Source organism: Martes martes (genome assembly GCF_963455335.1).
Source record: "Martes martes genome assembly, chromosome: X".
Taxonomy (NCBI): Eukaryota; Metazoa; Chordata; class Mammalia; order Carnivora; family Mustelidae; genus Martes; species Martes martes.
In genome coordinates this window covers 114,684,869-114,702,824 of record NC_137897.1, presented here as the reverse complement: position 1 = coordinate 114,702,824, position 17,956 = coordinate 114,684,869, and the positions used below count along the sequence as shown (strand labels likewise).

General features: G+C 42.3%; 1 protein-coding gene across 1 annotated transcript; it reads right to left on the bottom strand.

The window, feature by feature from the left end:
• Positions 1 to 12,684: 12,684 nt before the first annotated feature.
• LOC308336960 (uncharacterized protein C9orf85-like) lies at positions 12,685 to 12,990 on the bottom strand (the record flags this gene model as incomplete). The annotated part of the gene is made up of 2 exons (XM_080794890.1): positions 12,685 to 12,810; positions 12,913 to 12,990. The coding sequence occupies 2 exons, from the start codon at positions 12,988 to 12,990 to the stop codon at positions 12,685 to 12,687; spliced, it is 204 nt and encodes a 67-aa protein (XP_080651016.1).
• Positions 12,991 to 17,956: the final 4,966 nt, after the last annotated feature.

The following is a 17,956-nucleotide window of genomic DNA, read 5'->3' as shown; positions in this document are numbered from 1 at the left end:
GCTAGGACCCCTTCGAGTACGTAACGCTCCTATGATGGTCCGGAGATGCGCATTTCGGCAGCTGTTTTCAGGATGCTGTAGGCCTCACGGTCAGGCTCGTGTTTAAAAAATTACATAAACACCACTCCCTCCACAAACACACTTAACCTGTCAGTGACTCCTGGCTGGCTCTAGGGTAAGATACAGGCTCCTTCCCCTGGCACATAAGACCATGTGTGATTTGACCTCTTTGGCCTTTACGGCTCCTCTGTGCCCTGACTTGATTCTGCAAACACTCAACCCTCCTTGTCTGTTCCCATAAATGTGATGTCATCACTCACCTTGGTGCCTCTCCTTGCGCTGTCACTGCTGTCTGGAATGCCTCCTTTGCTAGACTTCTACTCCTCTTTGAGTCCCCAGCCCTTTAATCCCCGATTTCAATAAGCCTTCCTAGAGAGTCCCTTTCAGAACCAATCTCTCCATCCGCTGTCGCTCTTGGCACTATTATTAGAGTAGTGCTCACACACTTCCTTGCATTTAGAGGCCATCTTCATGTACATCTCTCCACTTGATTGTAAGTTTGGGAATCCCCAAGATTCTTGGCATGGATCTTGGCATATAGTAAGTGCTCAATAAAGTCTATTTGTTTGCATTTTAATTGAGGACACTGGTAAGGAAGAGGGCACAAAAGATTTTGCTGTCTTGGGGCTCTAGGGAAAAAGTGCAAAGCAGCCAACACAAATTGGTATTGCCTTTCTGGTCTGCATATTTCCTCACCTCTGAGATCTGATCTTCTCATCCTGGCAGATCCGGAATCTCCCCAATGCGCCAGAGTTACCCCTTCCCTGCTGCCATCTCAGATCCGACTCCAAACCTTCATTCTCTGTGTAGCTGATCTCAGCTGGGCATTCAGGCATGGGTAATACCGGCAGGGGTGTGGGTGGGGGGACACTGAAGGCCCACGGGAAGGATTTCATGGGCAGCCACGAGTAAGCTTCAGAGTAGTCCTTGCCAGCATGTCAACTACTCGTTCCTTTCTCTCCTTTTGCCCAATGAGTGAATGCTCCTGACTGCATTGGATTCAGCCACAGGAACCTGTTCTTTTATAAATTGGCTTTATCCAGCTGTGCCCAGATTAAGTTAAGCCTCTGCTTCAGCTTGGGTCATGATCTCAGGGTCCTGGGATCAAGCCCCATGTCAGGCTCCCTGCTCAGTGGGGAGCCTGCTTTTCCCTCTGCCCCTGCTCCTCCCCTCTCTCCTGCTTGTTCTCTCTCAAATAAATATTTTTTTTAATTTGGTTTTATCCATACAGGACTATACAGGGATCATGGTAAACCCAGGCAACAGTTCATGAACCTAGCTGGTCTCTTCGATTTAGTCCCACGGAGCTATGCACGATGGTTCCAGAGAGCTCTGTGGAATGAGCTTGGAATCAGAAGACTGTGTTTTAGTCTTGGCCCCACCAAAGAATGTCAGTTTAGGTCTTCCCGAATGAGATACCAAGACAGAGTTAGAAGTGCAGAAGAGTCATTGGGAGTAGCCACTGGGATAGCTAAGCAGGAAGAGAGGGCAAGAGTAGACGCGGAAAGACTGCAGAGACCAACACCGGTATGGCATGTGTGTGAGGAGGGAGGAAGAAAGAAGGATCGGTTCAAAAGAGCCTCAGACCAGGGGCACCTGGGTGGCTCAGTGGGTTAAAGCCTCTGCCTTCAGCTCAGGTGGTGATCCCAGGGTCCTAGGATCGAGCCCCGCATCAGGCTCTTTGCTCCCCAGGGAGCCTGCTTCCCCCCTTCTCTCTCTGCCTGCCTCTCTGCCTACTTGTGATCTCTCTCTGTCAAATAAATAAAATCTTAAAAAAAATAATCCTTTAAAAAAAGAGCCTCCGACTGTAGTTTAGGTTTTAGAATGTCTCATCCATCCAGCCTAAGGGGGGCTCCAAAGTGGAAGGGAGAAATAGCCCGACCCTGGGACACCACTGTGCGCAGGCCGGAGTTGCCCAAGGAGACCCTGCCCCGACTTGAATGTTCCAGTGAGACCAAAGGCACCACATCTAGAGAGCACTGGACTCCTTAGAGAAAGTTCTCTCTTAAAAAAATCTGAGTGGCACACCTCCATGACCGAGTGGCCACACAAGTAGAGTCATTTCACCCTACCTCAGTTCGACCTCCTTTCCTGCAAAATGGGGAGGAAAGTTTCAGCAATCATATCGATCAAATAAACCAACCTGGCTTGCTGACTGGTCGGTTTTGCAGGGCAAAGCCTACAGAGCAGACTTGCTGGAGAAATGCAATTTAGGTAACATTCTACCAAACAAAAGAACGTCATCATTTTGGGGGTCATTTGGAGTGTGCGTGCGCATATGCATGTGAGCGTGCATGTTAGTCCAGCAAGAGCTCTCTGCGTCTGTATAACTGCATAACTTCTAAACCACTTTTATATGCATTACTTCATTTGCTTCTCAGAATATTGTAGACCTGTGTTCTACTTTTCCTATTTCAAAAAAAAGAAAGAAAGAAAGAAAGAAACCTAAGGCTCAGAGAGGTTTAAGTAAGTAGCTCAAGGCTGCAGAGCTAATAAATGAGAGCACTATGTGTCAAATCCAGCTCCGAATTCCAAATTCAGAGTTTCTCCTAGGAGCTAGTGGCAGAATGAGGCAAAAATCCATATGACAACTGACCTGGGATTTGTAGGGGACCTTTCAGGACTTTTCAGATGTACTTGTCAATAACACTATGGGTTGAGTCTACTTTGAGATCCTGTTCTGTAGTATTTGGTTCACTGAAAAAGCACATGGTGACAAATGTGTCTTTTCAGTCTGTATAAAAGACTCCAAAGGATTCCTGCACCTTTCACGCAAGGAGTCAGCAATAGATCTTTACTGTAAGTTTTATTGAGATACAATTCACATGCCATACAAGTCTCCTATTTAAAGCGTACAAGTCAATGCTTTCTAGTACATTCACAGAGCTGTGCAACCATCCCCACATTCAGTTTTTATCACAATCATTTTCATCTTTCCCCTCGCCCTCTGCCAAGGAAAACCTCACCATCTACCAGCAGTCTTTCGTGCCTGGTGCCCTCCACTAAGCGGAACGTTTCCCAGGTCCGGCTGTGGCGTAGCATCTCCTTCACATTCTACCAGTATTTCCCTCATTTGGGGGCCAAATGCTATTTCATTGTACTGGCCCACCACATTTTGCTTATTCGTTCATCAGCTGGCAGACATTGGAGCTACTCCCACCTTTGGGCTACAACGGATAACACAGCTACGAAGATTCATGCGCAAGTTTCTGTGTCAGCATATGTTTTCATTTCCTTTGGGCATATACCCGGGAGTGGCACTGCTGGGTCCTCTAACTCCATGTTCTACTTTTTAAGAAGTGGCAACAGACCTGAAATCCACGAGGTATCTGGAAATGAGAGCTTCAGAAAGGACTACCTTATTCTCTGCACTAACACAGGGAACAACTTCACATCGTGGGGCTCGTCGAAGTTGAGATCTCCTAGATCCGGTAGGGTGGCTTCAGTTGTCCCCAGCTCCCGGGCTAGGACCTGCTGCCTAAAGGTCCCTTTCATGTTCTTCAATAAGTCTAGATGCCTTCTTGTCTTAGGGCTTTTGCACTTGCTGGTTCTTCTGCCAATGGACATGTGTCCTCTCTATGGTCACGTGGCTTGCTTCTTGGTGTCACTCTCACTTCAGATCAAATATCAGCCTTTTGGCCAATCCAAAGGAAATCCTGCTCAGTCAGTCATTGTCCTCTTAGCTTGTTTTAATTTTCTGCATAACACTTACTGCCATCTGACCTACTATATATACATTGTTATACCAACTATATATACATATACAACATGCTGTATGGAATATACGATACGTATATATATAATATATGATATTAGAGTATATACTCTCTCAGAATTGACCACAACTGCCTGCTCTGTGAAATGGGTCCGAGCGCTTGAAATAGGTCTGCTCTCAGCAGGCGTGATGTTAAGTGTGGCCAAGAGAAGGGTCTGGACAGACACTGGCAGAGAAGCATTTTTGCTTCCTGGTTTCCGTGTGTTCTCTTGCTAGGTTCCCACGGCACTGGTAGCTCCCATGTCTGCAGCGTCCCCACTGCCCAGCTGCACGCTGAGGGGTCTTTCCCAGAGCCCCACTCCCACCGAGCATCCTGATTTCCTAGCACCGGGCTCTTGCCGCCTAGGCTGGCCCCTGAGCTCACAGAACCCAAAGAGCGTATCATCGGGTATTCGGTTTCTGCTAGCATGACTAAAATGGCAGTCCAAAGAAAAGTTTTGTTGATTATGTTTTGGTTTGACTTGGTTTCCAACCCCACCTCCCCGAGCTTTATTGCAGTGTAAGGGACAAATAAACATTACACATATTTAGGAGTACAAGTTTATGTTTTGATATATGTATATATTGTGCAATAATCACCAAAATCAAGTGAATTAACACACCTACCATCTCACAGAGTTACCATTTTCCCTTGTGTGTGCTGAGAATGCTCAAGATCTACCCTCTTAGCAAATTTCACGTACACAATACGGTCAGTCTTTCTCTTCCCCCAGCCACAGCCACCGGCAACCACTCGTTTACTCTCTGTTTCCCTGAGCTCAGTGATTTTAGATTCCACAGAGAAGTGAGATCATCCAGTATTTGTCTTTCTCCGTTTGACTAATTTCACTTACGCATAATGTCCTCTACGTTCATTCATTTTGTCATATTGGCAAGATTTCCTTTGTTTTTATGGCTGAATAATATTCCACTCTGTGGGGGCGCCTGGGTGGCTCAGTGGGTTAAGCCTCTGCCTTCGGCTCAGGTCATGATCTCAGGGTCCTGGGATGGAGCGTCGCGTTAGGCTCCCTGCTTCCTCCTCTCTCTCTGCCTGCCTCTCTGCCTACTTGCGATCTCTATCAAATAAATAAATAAAATCTTTCAAAAAAATACTCCACTCTATTTGCGGGGGGGGGGGGTAAACACACACACACACACACACACACACACACACTCACACACACACTACTCTTTCTTTATCCATGTATCCAAAGCTGGATCATAAGAAAGCATGTGAACAACTCTGGCCACTGGACTGGCCTATCAATAAATGGATGCCAAACAGACAAAAACAGAATCTAAGAAAATTCACTACCAAGAAGGTTTGGTGAGGAAGCACAGAAGGCAAAAACGTTTTTATCTTCGCATATTTATTTCCTCTCTGTTTCAGTCTGATCCAGTTTGTTTTCAGTCAAGTTAAACAGGCAGCATTTTCTCACACTTTCCACAAGCTATCTATATTAAAACACATAAATGAGAATAACTACAGAATTGACATTTCTTATGAAATGTTCAATATAATGCTGTCTTTTCACAAGACCGAGATGAGAAAAAAGGCAACCTTGAATCAAAGACAGAAATCAAATAACCATGAGATAAAGTATTACTTCCTGTTGACATTTTATAACACTTAATTTACCTTTAGAAATGTCAGATATCTTTCCTCCTTTATTCAGCTGTCGTCCTTGCTTTCTCTAGAAAGGACTCCCCTCTCCCTCCTAGAATTTCTCAACACAATATAATAGCTTAACTAAAATGAAAGTGAGAAAGGAAGCAAACCACATTATGGAAGATGCATACTATTTCTCAGGATAACTGAAATTAAGGATTCTAAAACATTTAGTCTTTATTCTCATAACAACCATAACTGCCAGAATTCCAACAAGGTAGAGTCATTTGCATCTCTCTAGTTCATGGAGCCCTTTAGCAATTCAATCCATAGGCACATAAAACATTATAGCTAGAATATTCCTGAGAGATCACTCAGAGATCTGCAAACATGTCCTAAGAGTTCGGGTGGTAATGGCGGCCACCGTGCCTGTTTCAATTTCTCTGTTTAAAAATCAGTCCACTGTACAATTTAAAAAACCAAACAAAGCAACAGAGAAAAAATGACACAAAGTAAAAAACAGACTCTTAAATATGGAGAACAAACTGGTGGTTGCCAGAGGGGAAGGGGGGTCAGGGGAGGAGTGAAATAGGTGAAGGGGATTAGGAAATTAAATGTGGGGCACCTGGCTGGCTCAGTTTGGTAGAGCGCATTGCTCTTGGTCTCAGGGTCTTTGAGTTCAAGCCCCATCTTGGGCATAGAGATTACTTTTAAAAAGAGAATATACTTACTGTGATGAACACTGTGTAATGTGCAGACTTGTTGAATCACTATATTGTACAGCCGAAAACAATGTAACACTGTACGTTAATTATACTGGAATTAAATTTTGTTAAAAGCCAGTCCTTTATAGGGACACCTGGGTGGCTCAGTCTGTCAAGCCTCTGCCTTCAGCTCAGGTCATGGTCTCAGGGTCCTGGGATCAAACGCCCCGTCAGGCTCCCTGCCCAGCTGGGAGCCTGCTTCTCCCTCTCCCTCTCCCTCTGCTGCTCCCTCTGCTTGCGGTCTCTCACTCTCTCTGTCAAATAAAAGAAAAAGTTTCTCTCTCTTTTTCCTGCTCCCTCTAGGCACCCCCGCAAATCATCCATTTTAATTAATTATTTTAATGTTTGGCTTCCATTTCAAATTAAGTATCAAGTGTGAGTGTGGTGGTTGATTAATAGATGAGTATGGAGGTGCCTCAGTGGCTCAACATGCTTCTCCTCTCTCTCCCTCTCCCTCTGCCCCTCCCCCAATCCAGGGCTCTCTCTATTGCTTTGCCTTCAGTCTACCTCTCTCTCAAATGCATAGATAAAATCTTAAAAAAATAGATGAGCTTGTTCATAATGTATCTCTATCAACAGCTGACTTCAGGGTTTTGGCTGGTAGAGAGCAGAAACTGTTTTTATCCTTATCATATACATTTAATTTTCACCTTTAATATGTTAGGTTTTTTCTTAAAGATTTTATTTATTTGACAGAGAGAGAACACAAGTAGGCAGAGAGGCAGGCAGATGGAGAGGGAGAAGCAGGCTCCCCGCTGAGCAGGGAGCCCGATGAGGGGCTCGATCCCAGGACCCTGACATCATCACCTGAGCCAAAGGCAGAAGATTTACCAACTGAGCCACCCAGATGCTCCAGTATACTAGGTTAAAGACAGAAAATATAAGGAACACTGATGCTGATATACAGCCTGTGACTGAGGATTACAAAATTGGTAATAATTCTGATGATTTATGACCGGTGATTAACCAACATTCTCAGATAAAACAGGTCACTATCTCTAAGACTTCAAAAGCCAGCCTTAAAAGAGACAATAAGGTAATGAATATATAATTTGTCTATTCATTTACTAGGAATAAAAACTACCCCCATCCAGAAAGTGTCATCTGCAAAGAAATGCTTTCAAAGAGCAGCCTGAAGCTTTCCTTCTTATGTCAATATTAAGTGACTGATATACATTATAAAGATAAACGCCAGAACAACTAACACAATATTGAAGAAGAACAGAGTTGGAGGACAGATGTTACCTAACTTCATGACTTACTGTAAGTGTGGTGTTGGAGAAAGAATAGACAAATAGACCAACGGAACAAAATAGAGAGCCCGGAAATAGACCCAAACATATACAATTAACTGATCTTTAACAAAAGAACAAAGGCAATACAATGGAGCCAAGAAATGGTACTGGCACAACTGGGCATCTACGTGTGGAAGAAAAAAAATATATATAGACTCGAACTTTACAACCTTCGCAAAAATTAACTCAAAATGAATCACAAATCTAATGGTAAAACAGAAAGCTATAAAATTCCTAGAAGATAACACAGGAGAAAACTTAAATCATTTTGGGTATGATGATGGCTTTTTAGATACAACACCAAAGACGTGATCCACAAAAGAAATAACTGAAAAGCTGGACTTCATTTTCCATGAAAAACACTGTCCAGGGAATAAGACAAGCCACAGTCTGCAAGAAAATATCTGCCCAAGACACATATGGTATATTTGGAGATACCCAAAATATACCAAGAGCTCTTAAAACTCAATCATGAGAAAACAAAAAACCTCATTTAAATATGGGCTGAAGACCTAAACAGACACCTTGCCAAAGACGATATACAAATGACAGAAAAGCATATGAGAAGATAATCCATATACGTCATCAGGAAAATGCAAATGAAAAGAGCAATGAGCTACCACCACACACCTATTAGAATAATCAAAATCTAAAACACTGACAGCCACCGAATGCTGGCAAGGACGGAGAGCCGTGGGAAGTCTCATTCATTGCTGGTGGGAATGTAAAATGGTACAGCCACTTTGGAAGACAGTTTGGTGATTTCTCACAAAACTAAACATACTCTTCTCATACAATCCCCACCACGCTACTTGGTCTTTACCCAAAGGAGATGAACATTATGTCTACAGAAAAACCTGCACATGGATATTTATAGCAGCTTTATTCATAATTGCCAAAACTTGGAAGCAACTAAGATGTCCTTCAGTAAGTGAACGGATAAATTATGGTACCTCCAGGCAATAGAATATTATTCAGTGCTAAAAATAAATGAGCTTTCAAGCCACGAAAAGACATGGAGGAACCTTAAATATATATTACTAAGTTAACAAAAAAAAAACTAAAAAGGCTATGTACCGTGTGATGCCTACTGTAGGAGATTCTGGAAAAGGCAAAACTACGGAGACCATAAAAAAATCAGTGGTTGCCAGGAGCAGGTGGGAGGAGACAAATTAATAAGTAAAACACAGAAGATTTTTAGGGTTAGCGTTAGGGTCATTATACTTTGGTCCAAATCTACAGAATGCACAACACTGAGAGCGAACCCTAAGGTAAACTCTGGAAGTGAGGTGATTGTGACATGTCAATGTAGGCTCATCGGTTGTGACAAGTGCACCACTCTGGTGGGGGATGCTGGGCATGGAGGAGGCTAGGTATATGTGTGCGCAACGGACGCAAGAGGAATCTTTGTAGAAAACCTAAAACTGCTCTTTAAAAAGTCTTCAAAAATAAATGATAAGTACAGAGTGCAACATTTTCAAATGTCTATCAATCAGTAATCCAGACACTTAAATGTTAAGACGTCTCTCTAGCAAGGTGTGAAACTGGGGAAAGGCTGGAGAAGTTCATATTATCGGAGAAGAGTTGGTGTTCTCATGGAAAGAAGCTATTGTCGGCTCTCAGGTAGCGATTTGGTAAAGAAGTGGGCAAGGGCACTTTTTTCTGTAACACATCATCTTGAAGTGCTCATGGTATGAATACAATTGTTGGGTTTATTATTATAAGACAAGTGAAATAAAACTACCTATTATGAGCTGTAGTCAGATGGAGAAACTGATCTAATTTGGCCATGTTAACATGCATTCAGTCCCCAAATCAAACATGATATTTTATGTGTTTTTTAAGTTATCTGCCAATGGAGTTGGGGGGAAAGGGCTGGAAAATGATAGTTTAGCCTACCCATCTCACTTTACTTCAGGAGAAAAGGAGGCTCAGAGAGGGGAAGTGACTTGTCCAAAGCCACACAGTAAGAGTAAAGGCAGAAAAGAGCTCAGTTTTCTTTTCTTTTCTTTTTAAAGATTTTATTTATTTATTTGACAGGCAGAGATCACAAGTAGGCAGAGAGGCAGGCAGAGACAGAGGAAGGGAAGCAGGCTCCCTGCGGAGCAGAGAGCCCAATGTGGGGCTCGATCCCAGGACCCTGGGATCATGACCTGAGCCGAAGGCAGAGGCTTTAACCCACTGAACCACCCAGGCACCCCAAGAGCTCAGTTTTCTGCCTCCCCAGACCCCTAATGGTCCCACAGCAGCTTTCTGCAACCCAGAAGAAAAAGCCCATTGGAGAGTCTGTAGGGACTCTTATTCTGAACACTTAAGCTAAACAATATTTTTATAGCAATAGTATGTAAATTTGCTCATCTCACTGGTAGAATCAGGTCAGACACTGGGGCACCTGGCTGACTCTCTTGGGAGAGCGGGAGACTCTTGATCTTCAGGTCGTGAGTTTGAGCCCCCATGTTGGGTCAGAGATTACTTAAAAAATAAATAACCTTTAAAAAATGAAAGTCCACATACTTTTAAAAAAAAGTAATTGAGATGTTGCTGGCTCCTTTTACTCCTAGTCGTAGTACCTGGGGAAGTGGGGAGAAGGGGAGCCGAGGGCGGCAGATCAAAGGCAAGCACTTAAAAAGGCTTCTCTGATTATCCCAAACGTCCAGGAGTAAGAGCCCCTGGAATTGACAAATGAACGGAAAGGAGGGAAAATGTGGGAGGGCTGGTTGGCGACTTGAGGATTCCGGGACTATCTGTGAGTTGTCAAAAAGATAAAAGTCCACAAGGATTCCAAGTGTTTCCACTGAGATGCCTAGGGGTCCGGAAGAGGTGTGCAGGAGACACGGGAAGAAAGAGAAAAGGAGTAGGATTGAGGACTGAACCTCGCGGGCGGGCCAGACAGTGTTGCTAATAATCAGCCCCGTCACTCCTTCCCCGGGGCGGCAGGCCTGGAAGCGTAGTTCCCAGATTGTCTTGCCGCCAGGGTGCTGTGCGGGCTGGAAGTCAAAGCCCAAGGCGAAGCAGGAGCGGATGCGGGCCAAGAGGTCTGCGGGGCTTTCGGAGCGGGCGCCCCCGGCGCCGGAGGCTGCTGAGCACGGGGCTCGCCGCTTCTCCCTCCGCCCGTGCTTCCTGACTGCCGCAGCCCTTCCCACCGCTGCCTCACTCCAGGGGCGAGGCCGGCATAATGCCATAACCAGGTGACGATAACCACAACTACATTCTGGACGACAGCCTCCTGCCCTGCTGTGGTGGTTAGCGCGACTGCGACGTGAACTCCAACTTGGGAAGACTTGCGAGGGAGCAGCTGGAGACGGAGGTCATCTTCGGGCGATTTCAGTTTCAGTAGATTTATGGGGGGAGAGAAGACACTTTACAGGAAGAAAGACATAAATGGAAGGTAACAGAACAGAGGCAATAAACAGACGTCGCTCTTTTGAAGAATTTCGCCATAAAATAAAAGGGCACGACCTCTCCCCCTCCACTGTGACTCCTCAACAACTCGCAGCATGGAGGCTATTACCCGAGTGTTACTTCTTGGAGTGTCTTTATTTTCCACTGGACTACGGAACTCTAGGGCTCTGACGACCCATACGGTAGCCACTAGCCCCGAGTGGCTATTGTGCCCTTGAAACGTGGCTAGTCCAAACTGAGGTGTGCAGCAGGTATAAAATCCAGAACGCGGGGCACCTGGGTGGCTCAGTCCGTGAAGCCCTCAGCTCAGGTCGTGATCTCAGGGTTCTGGGACTGAGCCCCGCGTCAGGCTCCCTGCTCAGTGGAGAGACTGCTTCTCCCTCTCCCTCTGCTCTTCCCTCTGCTACTCCCCCTGCTTGTGTTCTCTCTCTCTCTCTCTCTCTCTCTCTCTCTCGCTCACTCTCTCCTGCGCACTCTCTCTCCTTCCACTAAATAAGTTTAAAAGATCTTTAAAGTAAAATAAAATGAAATCCAGAATGGATTTCAAAGAGTTAAAAGAAAAAAAAATCCAATATATGTTAGTAGTTTTGTCTGTTTAAAAGTAGTTTCTTCATCTGGATGATAGATGTGTGACCTTTCTTTATAATTATTTATTAAACTCTACATGTGCATTTTATACAATTTCCTCATACGTATATTTCACAAGAGAAGAAAGGTAAAAATGTGATCGGGTATGTAAAAATACTTTCAAAGAAAAACTGCTATACACTTGTTAAACATTATTATAAAAAATAAATAACAAATGGAGTTTATAACAAGCATGTTTATAACAAGCTTGTTTATAACAAGCAAACGTAATGAGTAAGGGGGCTTTGTCATGTGGGCCATTTACGGGAGAGCAATCGAACAAAAGGCACTTACTGAGGACGGATTTTTTGAGGTTACGCTATAATGATATCATCCGATTTCCCCATGAGGTAGTTCTTACAAAACCATCAATTCTGAATCGTGTTTAGTTGGATGATAGGTAGTATACTCTTCTAGATAATTTCCATGAACTGCAATATGATATCCTAATACTCATTTTGGCGTGTATTCTGACATATACTACTTAAAAACTTATTATGAGAAAACTCTGGATGAAAGTTTTATAATTATTTCAGTATCATACATTATTTATATTATCCGTGTATAAACTTTGCCCATTTTCTATAGGTTTTTGCTATTTCTCTCATCAGGACTTCACAGGGTTTTTTTTGTAAAACCCTCAAAAGTCAAAAGTTGTTCAGAACTTCATGTTTTCCAACTGATGTTTAATGTATTAATCCATTTGATTGTGTTTGTGTCATCTAAGTCAGTATCAAAATCTAAATCATCACCACTATCTTCGTTTTTGCTGCAACTTCTATGGTTGAAATGTCGGTTGCTTCCAGTATTTTCTGTCTTTTCTGACTGCTTATTAAATGGAGTAGCAATGTCTTCTTTCTTTTCTAATTTTTTAAAAGTATTTTATTTATTTCTTTGAGAGAGAGAGACAGAGATACTGACAGAGAGCACTAGCGAGAGGAGAGGGGGCAAGCAGGCTCCCCGCTGAGCAGGGAGCTGGATGTGGGGCTCGATCCCAGGACCCTGGGATCATGGCCTGAACCGAAGGCAGAGTCTTAACCCACTGAGCCACCCAGGCGTCCCACAATGTCTTCTTTCTTTCCATATTTTCCACAAACTTCAAATTCACAGGCACATACTCTATACACTATGTGATAAGAATCCTTCACTGACGTTTGTCATTTTAACATATTTTTAAGGCTTTGACAATGGTTTATATTTGCTGTATGTTACGCACCTTTCAAGACCTTCTTTATGCTGTTGACAAACTCCATCATGAAGCTTTACATTAGTTTTTTTGGCCTGAACACTCTTATCAAACTTGTCATTTTTTTAAGAATTTTTATTTATTTATTTGACAGAGAGAGAACTTAAGCAGGCAGAGTAGCAGGGAGAGGGAGAGGGAGAAGCAGGCTCCCCAAACCTGTCATTTTTGAAGCTAACTGTATTCTGATGCCTCTGAGGCCTGGAGTGAGCCACATTCCCCTTCTGGGAGCTCATTTGAAACTATGGTCCCCTCACATTGCACAAGGAAGGAACAGGGAAGACCAAAATGCCAGGAACGAGCCCACAGAGTCCACGCTTCTGTCCTCATGTTAGTATATTTTTTAAGTTTATTTATTTAAGTAATCGCTGCATCTCACGTGGGGCTTGAACTCACAACCCCAAGATCAAGAGTCGCACACTTTTCTGACTGAGCCAGCCAGGCACCCCTCGCATTAGTATTTTTTATTATTATTTATTTATTTATTATTAGTATTGTCTTATAATCTTGAGACTATAAATGGTAATCTGTTGGCTATATTGGGTTAAATAATAAGTTTTTTTAAAAAATCGGTATCACCTGTTACTTTTGATCTTTTTTGATGTTTCTACTGGAAAATTTTAAATTATGTATGTGGCTCACATTATATTTCTTTTCTTTCCCTAGCTTTATTGAAATATAATTGACATGTAACATCGCGTAAGTTTAACGTGTACAATGTGATGATTTGATACATGTATATACTGTGAAGCATTTTCCACAATCAGCTTAGTTAACACATCCTTCAGCTCACACCATTACAACTTTATTGTTGTTATGGTAAAAATATTAAAGCTCTCCTATCATAGCACAAGTATACAATACAGTATTGCTAACTGTAGTCACCATGCTGTACCTTAGATCCCCAAAACTTCACCTTATAACTGAAATTTCTCCCTTTTGACCAACATCCCTATTTTCCCCACCCCTCGTGCCCCGGCAACCACCTCTACTCTCTGAGTTCAGTGTTTAGGCTCCACTTCTAAGTGAGAGCATACAGTCCTTGTCTTTCTCTGTCTGACTTATTTCACTTAGCTTAATGGCTCCAAGGTCCATGTGGCAAATGGCAGGATTTCCTTTCTTTTTTATGGCTAAATAATATTCCACTCTCTGCATATATATATATTTATGTGTGTATACATACGTGTGTACATATGTGTGTGTATATACATATATATATATATATATATGTACACACATATGTATCTCACATTTTCTTTAACATCCGTCGGTCTGTGGACACTTAGATTGTTTCCATGTCTTGGCTGTTACGACTAATGCTGCAAAAAACCTGGGAGTACGCGTATCTCTTTTGAGATCCTGGTTTCATTTCTTTTGGATATATACCTAGAAGTGGGTTTGCTCAATCATATGGTAGTTTCATTTTTTATTTTTTGAGGAGTCTCCATATTGTTTCCCACAGTGGCTGCACCATTTTACACTCCCATCAATAGTGCATGAGAGCTCTCTTTTCTCCACATCCTCGCCAATACTTGTTATCTCTCGTCTTTTTGATAATAGCCAGTCTAACAAGTGATGTCTCATTGTGGATTTGACTTGCACCTGCCTGATGATTTGTGATAGTGAGCCCTTTCCTGTACTTGTTGGCCACTTGTATGTATTCTTTGGAGTAATGTCTATTCAACGCCTTTTGCTCATTGTTTAAGTCTACTTATTTATTTTAAGTCATCTCTATACCCAATACGGGGCTCGACCTCATAACTCGAGATCAAGGGATGTATGCTCTTCTGACTAAGCCAGGTAGGCGCCCTACCTTTTGCTCATTCTTCATCAGATCATTTGTATTTCACTGTTGAGTTACGTGTGTTCCTTATATATTTTGGATATTAACCTCTTATCATATATATGGTTTATATTTTCTCCCATTCCCCAGGTTGCCTTTACATTTTGTTGATTTTTTTTTTTTTTTTGTCTTTTGCTATGCACAAGCTTTTTAGTTTGATGTGGTCCCACTTGTTGATTTTTGCGTTGTTTGTGCTTTTGGTGTCACATTCAAAATCTCATTGCAGAGACCAATGTCAAGAAGCTTTTCCCCTTGCCTTCTTTTAGGAAATTTACACTTAGGTCTTATGTGTAAGTCCTTTATCCATTTCTAGTCAATTTTTGTGAGTGGCGTAAAATAGGGGTCCAGTTTCATTCTTTCCATCACATTATAGTTCTATTAGACAGTGCTGTCCTAGAAATGGGACGACGACTTAGCCATTGAATCCCCAGCCCTGTGCACTCCACTATGCAGTACTGAATTGCTAAATGGAGATGAAAACTCTTAAGCTCTCCAGTCAAAGCTGATTTCTTTAATTTTCCTGAATCCTCACAGCACTTAATATCTTCACTTTCTTGTACCTGATTATATACAATTTAGAACTTACTTGGCATTATTTCATATTATTAATTATGTCATGTCTGTAAGTGTTGTCACTACCTTTCTGCCTTCTATTATTCCTATTATGCCCAGCACATTCTACACATACAGTAGGACCTGATTATGTTCCCGTTAAATTAAAGTAGGTGTTTCTAATCTTCCGCTTGTGGTGAACTTTGCTACCACAGTAATAAAAGCTCAGTCTACATATGACATGAGAGGCGGACTTACTTGAAGACAATCTGTCTTTGACATAAATGTGGCCCCATAATAATAAATTAGCCCATTGAGATATTAATGCATTCATCAAATATTTGACACCTACTGTGTTCCAGGATTAAGACCTCATTTACAACCACTAACCCAATTGCAGTTTTTTTCTTCTGTTAAAAGACAATGAATAGGGGCGCCTGGGTGGTTCAGTGGGTTAGAGCCTCTGCCTTCAGCTCAGTTCATGGTCTCGGGGTACTGAGATCGAGCCCCGCGTCGGGATCTCTGCTTGGCGGGGAGTCTGCTTCCCTTCCTCTCTCTCTCTGCCTGCCTCTCTGTCTACTTGTGATCTCTGTCTGTCAAATAAATAAATAAATAAAATCTTAAAAAAAAAAGACAATGAATAAAAACATAATAACCCTAAAGAATAATAATAACCTTGAACTCTCATACCTTTTGTTTTTTAGAACCATAGATATTTTATATATATTTCGTACTTCTTAAAATGTGTGTGTTTTTCTATTACTTTCATCCAGAGCTACTTTTTACAAAGATGTTCATCTTATTTTTTTTCTCTTGATTCCCAGTAACAAAGATTGTCTCGAAGGAGACAAGAAGAAATGGGTTGAAGGGCTGCTGCGGATTCATAAATTCTTCCCACAGCTTTTCTTTCTTTTTTTTATTTACATTCAATTAGCCAACATATAGTAGCCCATCACTAGTTTCAGATGTAGAGTTCAATAACTCATCAGTTGCGTGTAACACCCAGTGCTCATCATATCCTTTCTTAAGAGCAAGTCAGAGCTTGGTGGAAGGATTTAAATGGACTTTATGATCAATAATAAGTCCCAAAGTTTCGCCATTTCTCGCTCTCCCTCTAAAAAAAAGAAAGAGCTACAGTTTGATCTCCACCTTTGACATACGGTAATTTAAACATCAAAGAGGGATTTTAGTAATGGGTTTCACACTTTTAAGGGGAAAAAAGGTTCCCCATAGCTTTGTTGGCAACAGATAAAAGCACTGAATCAAAATAACCTAGATAAACTGCCTATGGAGTTTATCTGGAAAGTCCAGGTTCTTTGCTCAAAATAAGGCTTTACTTAAGTCAACGTATTTCTTTAGAGGAACAATAACCTGATTCATCTGCTGAGTTGACCAACAAAAAAACCCATATTTTGATTTTTAAACTTCCCCCAAAGCCCAGCACGGCTGAAGTCATATCTGCTCATCCACGGTCTTCATGCCCCATTGCTCTGCGGGGAGAGCTTGCTCTGTTCTCTTGTGTGTCACGTTCAACTGTCATGTGGTGACCACCTCAAAGCTCTCATCCACCGTCCGGCTTCAGGGTGGAGACACGTATTGTTGTCAGCTGCTGATGGCTGACTTGGGAGTCAATAAGTAGAAATCTTGAAATTCTGATGTATTCTTTCTCTATGTAATACCAAGATGCATATCCACATATTTAATGTATGTACATAATGCCTACACAGGTAGGGGCTCTGAGAGGCCAGCTTCAGACAGTTGAAAGTGGCCAGTACTAAGAGTCAGACGCAGCGCTTTCTCTCCAACTAATGTGTTTGGAGTCAACATCACTCTCGCTCAGAGTACTGCATTTGCCTCCCTCAACGGTCTCCATGCTTCGACCCTTGCCCTGCTATAGTCTGCTATAGTCTATTCTCCCACGGAGTAGAACCCAAGGTCCCTACATTGGCCTACATGACCCTGCATGATCTGCCCCAGAACTCCTTGCTTCTAGAACCTCAATCTTAGCACTCTCTATTTCCCAGTAACTGCCTCTTGCTACCCATCAAACATGCCAAATGCAGTCATGTTCATGGTCGTTGCACTTGCTCTCCCATCTCCTTGGAACAGATAGATAATATGGCCCTCCACAAGTTGATAAGGTCCAATCCCTCACTCACTTCAGGTCTCTGGTTGGTTGGCACCTTACTAGTGAGGTTTTCCCAGCCTTGAATGGCCCCGAGAAAATAGCAACACTGCTCAAACACTCCCTATCCACATTCCCATTTTATTATTTTTCCAAAGCACTTAAAGCTATCTAATATATTATTTACATATTCATTTATTATATTTCCCCCAGTAGGATATAAGCTGCATGAGGACAAAGAGTTTTCTCACGGCTATATCTTGAACACCTAGAACACAGGAGGTACTCAACAAATATTTGCTGAATTAATGAATTTATAAGTATATCAAGAGAAACTGTTTAAAGACCTGATTAAACACCTGGGATTAACACTGAAAAAAAATAATGAGACTGAACGACAGGCCCTGCATCAAGATAAAAAAAAAATAATAATGACTAAGCCATGGTCACAATACCAAGACAGATATATTTGGAAACTCAGAGACCAGGCCAAGCTTAGAGACATGTTACCTGCAAATTTCCTCATAGAATGCATCAGAATCAAAGAAGAGTCAAAAATGAAGGCAGAGGTCACAGGCTGAAAGAAAGAAAAAGACGTCACAAGCCAGAGGACTGAGGAAGAGATCTGAGAAATAATTTGGCACATGAAACAGGGAAGTGAATGGCACGAGGTACTAGGTGT